Source organism: Onychostoma macrolepis, chromosome 04, assembly GCF_012432095.1.
Source record: "Onychostoma macrolepis isolate SWU-2019 chromosome 04, ASM1243209v1, whole genome shotgun sequence".
Lineage (NCBI taxonomy): Eukaryota > Metazoa > Chordata > Actinopteri > Cypriniformes > Cyprinidae > Onychostoma > Onychostoma macrolepis.
In genome coordinates, this window is record NC_081158.1 from 25,709,880 (window position 1) to 25,724,656 (window position 14,777).

The 14,777-nt window shown below is 39.0% G+C and overlaps 2 protein-coding genes across 8 annotated transcripts in view; one reads left to right on the top strand and one right to left on the bottom strand.

Annotated features, from left to right (window-relative positions):
• Positions 1 to 14,777, top strand: part of si:dkey-14k9.3 (C2H2-type zinc finger protein) — a 67,943-nt gene that overhangs the window by 16,311 nt on the left and 36,855 nt on the right. The window lies entirely within an intron of this gene.
• The window catches only part of shisal1a (shisa like 1a), a 32,696-nt gene that overhangs the window by 4,360 nt on the left and 13,559 nt on the right, over positions 1 to 14,777 (bottom strand). For both annotated transcript variants that reach the window (XM_058773647.1, XM_058773648.1), the window contains 2 exons: positions 10,496 to 10,709; positions 7,436 to 7,729 (listed from right to left, as the gene is read on the bottom strand). In XM_058773647.1, the coding sequence (XP_058629630.1) occupies positions 7,436 to 7,729; positions 10,496 to 10,709 (508 nt within the window). The remainder of the gene's footprint in view (positions 1 to 7,435; positions 7,730 to 10,495; positions 10,710 to 14,777) is intronic.

Sequence of the window (14,777 nt, forward strand, 5' to 3'; positions counted from 1 at the left end):
GTCAAATTCTCAGCCTTTTACGCATTTTAATTGGCTTAAAGGCTTGTGTTTAAAGTAGAAGTGTAGGCTCTAGCTCCTAACGTAGCTTACCGCCTCATTATTCTTATTAAATGCCTGTTGAAGACGTAATGATGCATTTGCCATAACCCAGCAATTGTCTGTATATAGCCTTTAGGGTATTCAAAATATTCCCATTTTTTCTTAATTTCTTTCTTTATTTATATAAAAAAAACCTGGACCTGCCAACGTAATACCAATGCCATCTGGAACCATGATGAGAAAACTCCAAAACAGACAAGCAATGCAATCACGAAATCTACGGGAAACCGCTATCTTCACTCACCACTGGTCGGGAAATTGTTTAATTATTATCAGATGGATTCTCTCTTACGCAATTCTATGAAGAATTACATTTTATTCAGTGATGATCTTTGGTTTGCTGCCAGCAATAGTCCACAGCCTGCAGGTAGATGTACTATTGACTGTAAAACTCTAAACATCGCTCTGATCAGCCCATGTAGAACAAGTGTTTTTTTTTATTTGGCGTACCCAGCAGGATATTCAGTTATTGTTGTCTCTTACTATAACAATTAATCTGACCCCTCAAATTACACTCAGAAATTACACTATTATCAAAATGTACCCACCCCAAGTAATAGACTGTTATTACTGCCTGTGAACCCCAGTGCAGTGTTTATATTGCTGTTAGTGAATTTCTGTCTTTGTTCATAGACTAAAAGGTAGTGTTGTCAAATGTCAAAAGTTCAGGTTTAAATGACAAAAACATATGACAAATGACTAAATGTATAATTTAACTTACAATCTAGAAAAAAAAATCAGGACTATAAAATGTTATCTTCAGAATCATCTATACATGTGAAAATCAGAAGAGAATTGATAAAATACAATACAAGACTTTACAAATGGTGGTCAAAAGCAAAAATTAAACAAAATAAATTCATATATTTTGTGAGAAAGTGTGCGGTGCTAGAGAAAAACTAGCACCCCAAAATCAGTAAGAAACAAGTATTGTATTTCATTCAGCAAATATGATGCAGGGCAGTGTTATTTTAATATATTTGCACCCTCAGTTTCATTAAAAACGAAAAATAGTAGCTTTGTTATTTCATTGTAAGTACCAGAAATATCTTGGGGGACCTTTTAAATAATCTTGAGTCAAAAAGGGTGAGAACCACTGCTTTAACATTTGTGATTCAACGGGCTAATTTTCTGCTGCAGCTTAGATTTGGAAAAATGCATCTAGGCTCCAACTAAATTCAATATTGTACAAATTGGGGTTTTGAGATAATCCTTCAGTGTGCCTGCAAATTCGAAGTAATGACATTTGGACGTAAAATAATCATTCAAAAAGAGTTGACTAGCTGGAAGAGAATCTTGACACAGTAGACAGTCTAAAGGAGGGCATAGGGAGGCTTTAACTTCTAAATTATCTCCTGCCAACAGCATGCAGGTGCAGGACTTTAATTAGCAGCACCTGCACAACACACACATGAAGATCGACCAGGCGGAAAGGGGCAGAGAAAATCATGTTATTTCACTTGCATATTAAATTACATTTTGGGCTTTTATGTCAGCGCTGTTGAGATTGCTATCCACTTTTAAAGTGATCATTGTCCTGCCATTTGTAGTACAAGCTCAGGGTGTTGATTAAAGCACGTTTTAGCACAACCATCGTGCACGCAGACATGGGAGAAGCTGCGTTTCAAATGCTTTGATGTGAATTACATCTCAAGTATGCCAATATTCAATTAACCTTATCCTTCGAAATTCTTTTGGAGTAAAAAAGCCAGACGAACTTATTGCGCTCGTGCATCCATCTGTCTTATCTCTGAGCTGCAAGAGCTCCATTTCTCTAGCATCTTCAAAGTGCGAGACGCATCATCATCATATTACACGCTAGATTCCACTCGCCTGCCTCCAGACGTTTCTCTCTCAGTTGACAGGACAGGTGTGGAAGGGGAGGGGCGAGAATGAGAGAATGAAAAGCTCATTGGCTCGTTTCAGAGTTCAGTTTGCATTTCAAAATGATAGGCCAAAAAAAAAATAGCTTCAAATATAACTCTAGATTTGGACATACGGCTTTCACATTTCTTATCTGTCAGATTGTGCAATCTGGGTGACATCTTGGGTAAGAGTCAAGACAGATGTCAATGGTGTTTTTTGTCAGCAGCACCACACATATATTGTTATTTTTGTTTTCTTTGTGCTCAAAGTATTCTCGAAGCTTTATAAAATCACGGTTGAACCACTGACTATTTTAATGACGTCCTTGCTACCTTTCTGGGCCTCAAACATGTCAGTTGCACTGCTGTCTATGCAGGGTCAGAAAGCTCTCAGATTTGTGTTCTTACGAGTTTTGAATGACATGAGGGTGAGTAATTAATTACAGAATTTTCATTTCTGGGTGAACTATCCCTTTAAGACAGATTAACAACACTGACTGAATTGTGAAATCTTGAGTTTGATAGTACTATCACAATGTGACAGGAAATATGTATGTGGCATATCATACAGACAAGACACTGTAATGCCTTCTGACAAAAGCAATTCATATCATTTGGTAAGCATTTTGTAGTATTTGATTCAAGAATGCTGATAGCGTTATACAGTATGATAACATTATTTTTTACGATATTACATGATCATTACAAGGTGCAATGGCTTTGTTTTGATGGGGGTGACCAAGGGTCGCCGTGTCAAGGTCATGTCAGGCAACAGTGAGCGACAGATGCAACAGATGGCAGAGCAAATGCTACCTCGTACTGAGCCAGATTAGGCATCAGAGACTCATGTGGCCAACACCTGCATTGGGTAGAATATTCCCCTTCAGACTCATCTGAAACAATTTCTGTGGTGTCTGAGTAGTTCCTCTGCTCAAGCCAAGAATTTGCAGGCTTTTAAAAGGTCAGCTCTACACCCTTCTTTTATTACCCATGTATGCTCAGCTGGTAAATTTTAAGTCTTTTAAGGGTATCCTGGTGTCTGTCAGACATCAGTCTACTTGAAAATCATCAATGCTCACTGTGAACTAGGAACACCTACCAGATGTTGAAGGATCTGCTACACAGTTTTAACACATTTCGTCCTACATGAAGTACAGAGATCACATGCGAACAAACAACAAATATTTAGTCTCGTATATACGCAGTCTACAAGATGGATAATGCAGAAATGACATCAATTTAGTCTTATTGTCCATTCACATTCATTAGTTTGGTTGATTTGCCTGAAGACTCGTTGATGTAACTATAATGATAAATACTCCAATTTATCATTATAGTTACTTAGTTACTTTATCCAAAAGTAAAATAACTAGTTACTTTATCCAAAAGTAACTATAGTTATCACTATAGTTACTTTTGGACTCCAAGTAAATATACTTACTTATATTTACTTAGCATCCACACCAATACACAATATCATTCTGTTTATTATAAGTGCATGCTGCAGTCATGTCATAAGCCATTTTGAATGCTTGAGCTCTTTAAAGCAGGATCAATTCTAATTGGCTGTCATTGTTTTATGCTTGAAAAAACAAACAAAAAACATTCTGAAAGTCATTCCATTCCAACGATTTTGTCCCTCTGTGCCGTTATTGTGGTGTGGACAGGCCTTAAGCCCTGTATGTGTCACGAATCCGGTCTATGAACTTCTGTTCACTCACCACCAGAGGTCACTCGCTCACTACATTGACTATCACAACACACAGCACACATCACACTGGACTCAATTTCCCATCATCCATTGCACTGATTGCACACACAGCTGATTGCACTGATCACACACCCTACTTAAGCCATGGACTTTCTCCCCCTCACTGCCAAGTATTGTATGCACTTATCCCTCTCCTAGCGATAGCTACTACGGAGCCCACTTAGTTGTCTTAGTCTTGCCTGTTTTCCCATGTTTGTTTCTAGCCCGTGTTCCCTGGATTAACCCATTGCCTTGCCGTTTGGACACTGTTTGCACCTCTCTTGGATTCTAGCTCGTGTACCTGGATTATCTCTCTGCCTTGCCCCATTGGATACTGTTCGCCGATCGTTGACCAACGCTTGTCCTAGGATTACTCTTTGTCTTGTCCCTGCCATACCTGTTTGCCATTGTTTCGACCCTGCCTGTATTTATGACCATGCCTTTAAATAAAAGCTTGCACATGGATCCGCATGTCTCACGTCTCGTCAGCCCCGTTACAGAATACTCGGCCACACGAGGATCCAGTGGCTTTTCTACGGAACCCTGGCCAGGTATGGACCCTTTTGACCAGCTGCTCGACCTGAGACAAGGGAATTCATCTATTGAGGATTACGTCACTCAATTCTGTGAGTTATATTATAGGGTACCCTTGGATGAGGTCGTATTAAAGGACATTTTTCACTTCGGATTAAATGAGCCCATTAAGTCATGTTTACCTGAAGTTTGATTGTACGTTAAAGGACTTTATGGACTATGCTTTACTGTGTGCTGACTCTCGGTTTACTGTGGGTGTCGTGGAAGAGGAACACGACACCGCGTCTATGACGGTAAAGGCGGACGTACCAGAGCACGCTCACAAGATGGCGGCAACAGTGAATCCCGTTCACAAAATGGCGGCCACAACAACACCCTGTCATGTCATTGCTGCCAGTTATGAGCCAAATCAAGTCACAATTGATGTGAAAGAGCCAAGTCCAGTCACAGTTGATCTTAAAAAGCTAAGTCAAGTTATAGTTGATCTCTGTGAATCCAGTCAAGCTACCGCTGATCTTCACGAGTCAAGCCAAGTCGCAGCTGATCTTCACGAGTCCAGCCAAGTCACTGTTGATCTTCACGAGTCCAGCCAAGTCACAGCTGTTCGTCCAGAGTCACAGCAGCACGTCACAGCTCTTCATCCAGAGTCACAGCAGCACGTCACAGCTGTTCGTCCAGAGTCACAGCAGCACGTCTCCGCTGTCCGTCCAGAGTCACGTCACGTCTCCGCTGACCTTCCAGAGTGACGTCACGTCTCCGCTGACCATCCAGAGTCACGTCACGTCTCCGCTGACCTTCCAGAGTCACGTCACGTCCGGGCTGACACACCCAGATCATCAAGGTCAGTCTTCCACTATCCCAGTTTGATGTCTAGTTTGAGGGATGTACCGCTGGTGTCTGCACGCACGGCTGGTATCCCCAAACCAGCTCACTGTAACCCTCCTGTACTTGCGCATATTCCCCTGTCCGAAGCACTTCCCCTGATGGGAATCGCTTTGTGTTGCGTTTGGGCTGCGTACACCACCGCAGAACTGCCCGAGGAGGCGGCCCACGCTGCAGAACCTCCAGAAGTGGCAGGGCTCGCTTCGGCCCCTTGTATTGTGGTGGCACCTAGTAATGAACTCTCCCTGTGTCCTGAGTTTACCACTGTAGAACCTCCAGAGGTGGCGGCAACCGCTGCAGAACCTCCAGAGGTGTCAGCGGTATCCGTCAATGAACTCTTGTCTTGCCCTGTCACGGCTATGGTGGCCGTCTGTGATTCCTTGTTTTGCCCTGTCACGGCTATGGTGGCCGTCTGTAATTCCTTGTCTTGCCCTGTCACAGCTATGGAGGCCGTCGGTGATTCCTTGTCCTGCCCTGTCACGGCTATGGAGGCCGTCTGTGAATCCTCGTCTTGCCCTGTCACGGCTATGGAGGCCGTCTGTGATTCCTTGTCTTGCCCTGTCACGGCTATGGAGGCCGTCTGTGATTCCTCGTCATGTCCTGTCACGGCCACGGAGGCCGCTTTTGAACATTTGCCCTGCTCTGAACCGTCCGAGGAGGCCATCTCTGAACTCTTGCCCCGATTCTGTCACGAATCCGGTCTATGAACTTCTGTTCACTCACCACCAGAGGTCACTCGCTCACTACATTGACTATCACAACACACATCACACTGGACTCAGTTTCCCATCATCTATTGCACTGATTGCACACACAGCTGATTGCACTGATCACACACCCTACTTAAGCCATGGACTTTCTCCCCCTCATTGCCGAGTATTGTATGCACTTATCCCTCTCCTAGTGAAAGCTACTACGGAGCCCACTTAGTTGTCTTAGTCTTGCCTGTTTTCCCGTGTTTGTTTCTAGCCCGTGTTCCCTGGATTGCCTTGCCGTTTGGACACTGTTTGCACCTCTCTTGGATTCTTATCTCTCTGCCTTGCCCCATTGGATACTGTTCGCCGATCGTCGACCCACGCTTGTCCTAGGATTACTCTTTGTCTTGTCCCTGCCATACCTGTTTGCCATTGTTTCGACCCTGCCTGTATTTATGACCATGCCTTTAAATAAAAGCTTGCACATGGATCCGCATGTCTCACGTCTCGTCAGCCCCGTTACAGTATGTATAATATATATATATATATATATATATATATATATATATATATAGTTTACTAAAGTTTTGATTGAACTTTTCAGTGATGTTCATGAAATAACAATTAACAACATTTTGCAGCATTTATTCTAGGTTAATACCAATTTATTAAAAAAAATTTTGGTTACACTTTATTTTAAGATGTCCTTGTTACATTGTTATTACACAATTAAGTACTGAGTAATATTAATTACTTATTAAAATGTTAGTATTAGGATTAGAGATTGATTTAGGGGTAGTTGCATGTCATAATTTACTGTTATTACTGTAATAAGTGTGGAACAAGGACACATGTTCTTAATACATACAATTAATACAATGTTAATTTTTAAAATGACAATTTTTGTAAATTAAAATTTTTTTAGATGTATGTTTGTATGATTAAAATTGTTCCTTAATTTTAAATGTGTTCATGGATTTTAATATATTTTTGGGGGGCAGTTGTTGGCATGGTTTAATTAATACAGGACTAATAAATAAACAGGCTGAAACAAGTAATGAAAACCTATGAAAATTATAACTGTTAACTCTTTTAAGGTTTTGGACACTTTCATGCTAGTTTTTCTTGCTTTAGTTGACGTTTATGTTTTGGGCAGAAGCTTTTACCCAAAGTTCATTCAAGTTCTTTTTTTTTAATCCAACTACTAAACAATCCTATGGAAGCAATAATAAATATATTATCTTGCAATTGCGAGATATAAAGTCCAATTCTGAGGAAAAAAATACAAGCTTTATCTCTCAGAATTGCAAGTATATATCTCACAATACTGATTTTATAAATCAAAATTGCGACTTTATTTTGTGCAATTCTGACAACTTATAGTTGTGAGTTTATATCTTGCAATTCTGATAAAACAGTCAGAATTGTCCGACTAAAAAGTCACAATTCCCTTTTTATTTTTTATTCAGTGGAGGAAACGGACTTCCATATGTTCCACCAATAGTCAAGATCAGAAATCAGTTAGTGTTCTGCTACATTGACTCTCTGCACATAACATAAGGGTGTTTGGTTATCTGGGAGTTCTCCTTTATCCCTTTTGGCTGACTCACCAGGCTGTTGAGGTCTGGAAGGTCAAGAGTGTAGGGCTCTGTGCTTCTCCTCTCAAACTGTGCTGCGCATGGTGGTGCTGACTCAGGCCTGATCCCATGTTGTGTTCACCATCCTGAGCCACACTGTGCCATTGACTCCTGGCCTGTTTGAGCCACCGTCCTCCCAGCCCCCATTTCTCCAGGTAGACCCGGCACAACTCGTAGTTCATAGCCGAATAGTACAGGAAGTCCAAAGCCAGGAGGACCATGACGAAAAAGCCGTAAATCCACACGCCGATGAGAGCAGTGTAGTTACTAAAGCGAAAGAAAGGATGATAATGATGGAAGTTAGCGGCGTTGCTTATGCTCTACAAGGAAGCAAAAAGAAAAAAAGAAACAGGAATAATCATATCATTACAAGGAAGAATGGGCCTGATTTTCTCCTCATTTAAATCAACCAGTGCAATGAAAAGAGAGGTCAGTGCCCATGCAGTGAAAGTAAAGTGCTGTAATTGCTTTCCACTGCCCTTTCTGATTGCTTTTGCAGGATAGTGTGCAGGTTGGACAGACTTTGCACAGCTACCCAGTGGTTTGGGATTCTATAGAGGAATCAATTTGATCTTGAACGGTGAAATAACATTTTCATGCTTGACCTGAGTCCAGGGCATGGTGACAGACTGATCTTTATGTCACTGCTTCATTGTTCACGTCCCATCATGGGGCTGAAGATTAATTGATTTGTTTTGGATTAGTACTGCCATGTTTCTCACAGAGATGCTTGACTGAAACAACAGGGCTTGGTTTTTCATGCATACACCTGAGGCTGTGACGGAGCAAGATATTGCAGCCTGTGGAGATCTTTTGCGAAGGCTTAATGTCAGAGGAATTCTTTCTTTATCGGAACAGACAATTTGATCTGAATGTGTGGTTCATTTGGGAATAGTGATTAGGAAATTGCACACACAGCAGGCATCAACAGAGATGTTTCGGAAACTGCTGACGCAGGTGGCAACAGTACAATCATACATCACTTTTGTTTTTATCAAGATATTGTGCTATTTTCAAATCCTTTTTTAATGCATTCATGTCATTTCCTAGTCATGGATGTGCTAAAATATTCAAGATTAGGAGGTGATTAAAAAATGAATTCATGTCACTTAATATTTACAAAATATTTTAAAAAAATTTATATATTAGAGTAAAAGTAATGTACATATTATATTAACAACATATGAACTATTAATTAAATAAGAGTATTTTCTTGTAAAACATGTTTGAATATTCTTTATTTACAACTATAACACACACACACGCATATATCTGCATATGTTTTGTGAAAAATCCTTCAATATGATATTCACTTGATTTAGTATATTCATATTCTATACTTAATACAAAGTATATTTTAATTAATTTTAACTTAATAATATACTTGATTTCTTTGAGCTTTTATCTTACCTTTTTGGCCAATTACAATTATTGAATTTTGGAACTGTTTTATATCATCACATATTTTTCTTACACAGTTTAAATGGGTCTTTATATATAAAAATAAATAGCTGTCTTTATATATTAGGTAGGGGTCCCTCACAGCTGGGTTATGATATTTGCAGGCCTTTGACATCAAAAAGTTTGGAAACCGCTGATTTAATTAAAAATATTTTAAATGAACCTGCATTGTCAGATCTTTCTGTATCTTTTGCATGCATGTGATTTGAATCTGCTGCATTATGCATTTTGATCCGTGTTTGCATATGTCTGAGGACGGCAGACAAAATCAGGCCTGCCGCAAATAAGCGAGTCCATCTGATTGTCACATTTTTCTAACCTCCCTCTCAGTCAGCTGGAGGGATAAACAAGCCGTGATGATATTCAGAAGAAAGGCGTCACTCTGCTGATCTCTGGTCTGGCTCACTGCACCAGAGACCGGGAGTCATTTTTCAGACTTCGTTACTTTAACAGCCTGTGGGGAAATCTGAACGGCACTGCTAACCTTCTGTGGTCATTAAAGCACAGGGAGGGCTTTCACAACACAGCGTACGGGTCAGGACCCTGTCAGAAGAAGTTTTGGTTGGGTACAGGCTGGCTGTGGTAGGGTTTGGATGGGTGGACCAGTTAAGAATGAATATGTAGGAAGGATTAATCAAGGCCCATTTTTAGAAGTGTGCACTGAGGGCAGAGGGCAGATTACACTGTCTATCTTTTATCTCTTATCACCCAATGAATAAAATAAAAAGTAGCAGAGAAAGTGTGAATGAGAAATGTTCAGAGAATATCTAATTATTTCGCACCATAGCAACATCAGAGGTTGTTTGTCACGTTTAAGTCTGTGAAGAGTTTGAAATGGAGATGGAGACTACTTCATAGTGTGAGGAATATGCTTAAAACAGTGTAATTTTTCTGCAACTGCATCTATTTATTTATTCACAGATTTTGTTTTTTGACAAAAATATCCTTTGTTTAAACTGTCAGTATTTTATTATGCCTATTCATTAAATTTAGTTAGTTATACTCAATTTTCAAAATTAATTTGTTTGAATATTTGGCCACGGCATTACAATCATACATCACTTTCAGTTGTCATTTGTTTTTCTCAATATAAGTAAATTGAAATATAATATGCGTATTAAGCTCTCATTAATCATATGTTTATTAATCTATTAAAAATCATTAGTGTCATTTAATTCAAGGATGACAAATGGCATCTAATATAAGTTGACAATACATAAATAAACATTTTATGCAAGTAAACAAGTATCAGCATTTAAAAAATGTGAAAACTCCTGACATGATTTATTATTTTAGAATATTTTTCTCATATTTTTGTCAAATGCATATTTGAAATGTATTTATTTTTATTTGTGTATTAATTTATTTAATTTATTTTTTTTGTTTGTTTTTTTGGTCAGCCTTCCTTATTACCAAAACAAAAATAATTTAATTCAGTTCAATAATTTTGCTGACAACTCTTCGTGAAAAATTTAGATGGTGCACCATTTGAAAAAAATTGTTGGCCCTTATGGTGGGAGTTGGTTCAGAGCCCAACAAAGAAAAGTGCATGCTAGCAAAACAGTTACTCACTTGTGGGCAAAGCCGTCTGAGTTGGTGGTGAGGTTGAGCTGCATCACGCTCTGGAATTCAGTTTCGTTGCAGCAGTACTTAAAGGCCGTGTTGTTATGGTGACAGCAGAATATGTAGGTCTTGTTGTCCGAGAGTCGAGGGCAGTGGAAACCAAAGTGATAGCGCCCCTTGTGGTCAGAGTAAGGCTCACACACCCTGAAGTGCGCAGAGAGAGCTGCAGAGAGATAAAACAGTGCAGTATGAGGGAATAAAGCAAGTCTTTCATGGGTCGATAGAGCTGAGTGATTTCAAACAGCTCGTGATCTGATTCAAGGTACGATGAATGACTTCTGATATGTGCAAGATAGAGATTATTGGGGTGGAACAGAGGGAGAGATTTACGGAGCAGATCTTTCATGTCTTCAGTAATTAGAGCTCTAGCTAAACGCTGCCAGATTCATTAAATACGTCCTTTTTGACTTTCTGAAGTCTGTCATGTGACACATTTCAACTTCAGAACCATAAGCACTGTAAAAGTGAGAGTTTTTAATATCATAAGTGACATAACAAACATGTTCGTCTCGCGCCAAAGCGAACAGCTTCTCAAATAATGAACTAACTCACTGTCAAACAATCTTGGCACCAGTAATTCCTCAGATAATGAAGTTCGTAGAGTCTCAGAAAACATTCTAATGGCACGACTAATGAATGATCAAGTATCTTGGCCATTCCTCTTTTTTTCAATGAAAAATTCTGTGCTCATCAGCAATGTCCATAGACTCAACTCTCAAAGTGCACCTGCTCATCTCTAAAGCTTCATATTGAGCTTTACGGAAAAGAAAAAAGCACCGTGCCGTCATTTGCATATAGATGAGAGCTGTCTGAGAATGCACTATTGGTAAGTGGAATGGACAGGAACACTAGAGTTGGATCGCTGTGAATTTGATGGACCTCACTGTCCGTTTGTACAGTGTATTAATATTTGTGCCGGAGGCGTTCTTGCTCTGAACTGTACACCTGAGAGTCTGTACTGTTGTGGAAGAAATTGCTGAGATTTTATGCACTGTTAAAAAATAAAATAAAATAGTTTCTTCATCAGAACAGATTTATAGAAATTTAGCATTACATAACTAACTTCCCCCCCAGTGGATCCTCTGCAGTGAATGGGTGCCCTCAAAATGAGAGTCCAAACAGCTCATAAATGCATCACAATAATCCACACAACTCCAGTCCATCAAATAATGTCTTGTGATGTGAAAAATGTGTTTGTAAGAAACAAATCCATCATTAAGGCTTTTTAACTTTAAACTGTCACTTCTGGACAAAATCTGAGTAGGCCTATACGTAACATTTCCTCCAGTGTAAAATTCCATCCCCTGTTGTCCTCTCACATCAAAATCCAACAACAGATTTGTTTAGAACAAATTTAGACTGTTTCCACTTGTAAACAGTGCCTGATCTGTGCATTTGTCTCGCCTAATTCAGATGAGACAACTTTTTTCCACTGGAGATAGGAGCATTATGGATAGAGGACATATATTTTAATACAATGAAATTCTTGTATTCGTTTCTTTCAGCTTTTTACTTCAAGATTTTAATCGATTGTGTGGATTACTTGTGGATTATTGTGATGTTTTTATCAGCTGTTTGGACTCTCATTCCGACGGCACCCATTCACTGCAGAGGATCCATTGGTGGGCATTTTTTCCAAATCTGTTCTGATGAAGAAACACTCATCTACATCTTGGATGACCTGTGAGTGAATACAATTTCAGCAATTTTTCATTTCAGGTGGACTATTTTTTTTTTGAAGTTTTCCAGTTATTTCAAGGCAATTATTCTGATTCACATCACAACAATGAATGAGCAGAGAAGGGGTTCAGGCTTGGAAAAGACTCGCAAGAACTGGAATAGAAACAAGAACTTTTAATATTAATTGCCGTGAATCGAAGTTGAATAAGAGAGGCAAAAAATATTATGACACAGGAAACAATTTAATGTTTGCCGCATTTGACCCCTTGCCAATGACCAAAACGTCCAATTACGTGAGTGCGCAGGCATACAGAGAGCCTGGTAATGATCGGAATAAATCAGCGCTGACAGCAGCGTGGGCCAGAGAGCCCTCCAGTGCCACCTTTGACCCTATAAAGAGCCCAGTATTACAGGGGAAGTTATTTGGCAGTGCTCAGGCTATGTATCCATCAACCAAATAGGCAAAAAGTCAGGCAATAAGGCAGGTCTCTCATATTTGGAAAGGGGGAACAAGAACAAAAGAAAAAGCTTGGGGTGTGAAATGAAAACCACCTGTTGGAGATTTTTTTTCGTTTTCTTTTCCACCGTGGCAGCGGGAGTATTTAAGTGTTTTTATTTTGGTACGCCACATGATCAGCACCCACTATGGTTTCCAGCTCTGACAGGCAACACCTTGGTTCATGCTCATTTCACCAGAAGTAAAGTGAGAATGAAATGTAAAAGAATGTGCGATGTGTCCAGGCGGAGAAACACCTTTCTAACTGGTCTGAAACCATAACATCAAGCCTTAATATCATGTATGACTGCCTCTTTGAGGGCCGAAGTTTACCACAGAAACTGTTTTTGGTGTGTACGCTACTGTTAAAAAATTTGGGGTCGATAATTAAAAATAAAAAGAAATTAATGATTTTATTCAGCAAGGATGCATTAAATTGATGTGCCGGTAATGACATTTCTATTGTTAGAACGCATTTTTTCTATTTATCAAAAAATCCTGGGAAAAAAAATAATCACTGTTTTCACAAAAAATATTACGCAGCACAGCGGTTTTCAACATTTATAATAAAAAGAAATGTTTCTTGAGCACCGAATCAATATTGGAATGATTTCTGAAGGATCACGTGACACTGAAGACTGGAGTAATGATGCTGAAAATTCAGCTTTGTCATCACAGGAATAAATTACATTTTAAACTCTATTAAAATATAAAACAGCTCATTTAAATTGTGATAATATTTCACAATATTACGGTTTTTAATGCATTTTAATTGTGATTTTATGTCTCACAATGTGGCTTTATGTTGCAATTTGACTATATCTATTAGTTGCGATCTATTGTTTCACAGTGTCACTTTATTTATTATTTTGTAACTTTTTCTCACCTTTACCATTTTTATATTGTACTCTAAGGTGGAAACAGGCTTAATGTTGGATTGGTGTTACTCTCGTTAGTAAAAGAAATATTTGGAAATAAGTGATGTAATCTTTACTGCCTTCAGCAGGCTGATGACAAATGATGAGAATATTTTAGTCTTCAACAAAATAGATATAGCAAAACTTGAATAAATCTAATGCAATTTTAGCATGCAAAGAGCAACACCATGATTCGTTTTTTTAGCATTAGCATTTTTAGCATTTAGCACGTGTGTTAATGCAATCTGTTAATTAATCCTAAATTAATAAAAACATTGTTCACTTGTTTATTTGTTCATTGAATAATTAAGTCACTTTTAGAGTATAAATAACTCCTTTATGCAATAAAACTCAAATGTGTTATCAGTAAATAAACATTGTCATATAAACAACTAGTCAAAAGCGACACTGATTTAATGACTTGCGCTCAGTAAGTGAGACAAATTAATTCAGTAGCCATTCAGACATAAGTATTTGATTCACTGAAAAACAATCAGACTGTTGTGTCTGCTGTATGTTTTGTGAATTCCTGGGTTCTATACAAGTGCAAAAATACAGTGTTTTATCCGTGTTGGTGGAAGAACGCACATGCAGGAACCTGTAAACAGAACCAAAAGTCATAAATCATTTTGTTCAGGTGTTTTTTAAACCATAGAACCGGTTCCCAGTCCTACTTAACACTGAGCTTGGCAAGTGCTCTTCCTCAGACTTCTGCTCTTTCAGATAGTTCAGCTGCGAGAGATATGTCTGAATGCTAAAAAGTGCACCATGACATCTCTCACTGCATGCAAAAGGCACAAAAGACATTTGCTCAGAGAAAAGCAAAGATGAATAGCGAACTCTTTCATGCCTATTGAAGTGAGCTCAGTCAAGAGAGTTTACTAAATGTTTTAAGGATACTGACGTTACCATAAATGGATAGGTTTATGACTATTAACCTCAGGGAACGGCAGATTTTGGATGGGGTAGAATGCCTCATGAAGCCAAACACGAGCTGTGTGGACTCGTAAAGGTGAAAGTTCACCCTCTTGTGGGAGTTTTGGCAGATGAAGGGAGTCAGCATGTGTTTTCTGGCAAAGAGAGCAGATCTACCTGGTTGTGTTTTATAATGATGGTGGACTGTAGCTCTCGCTCATTA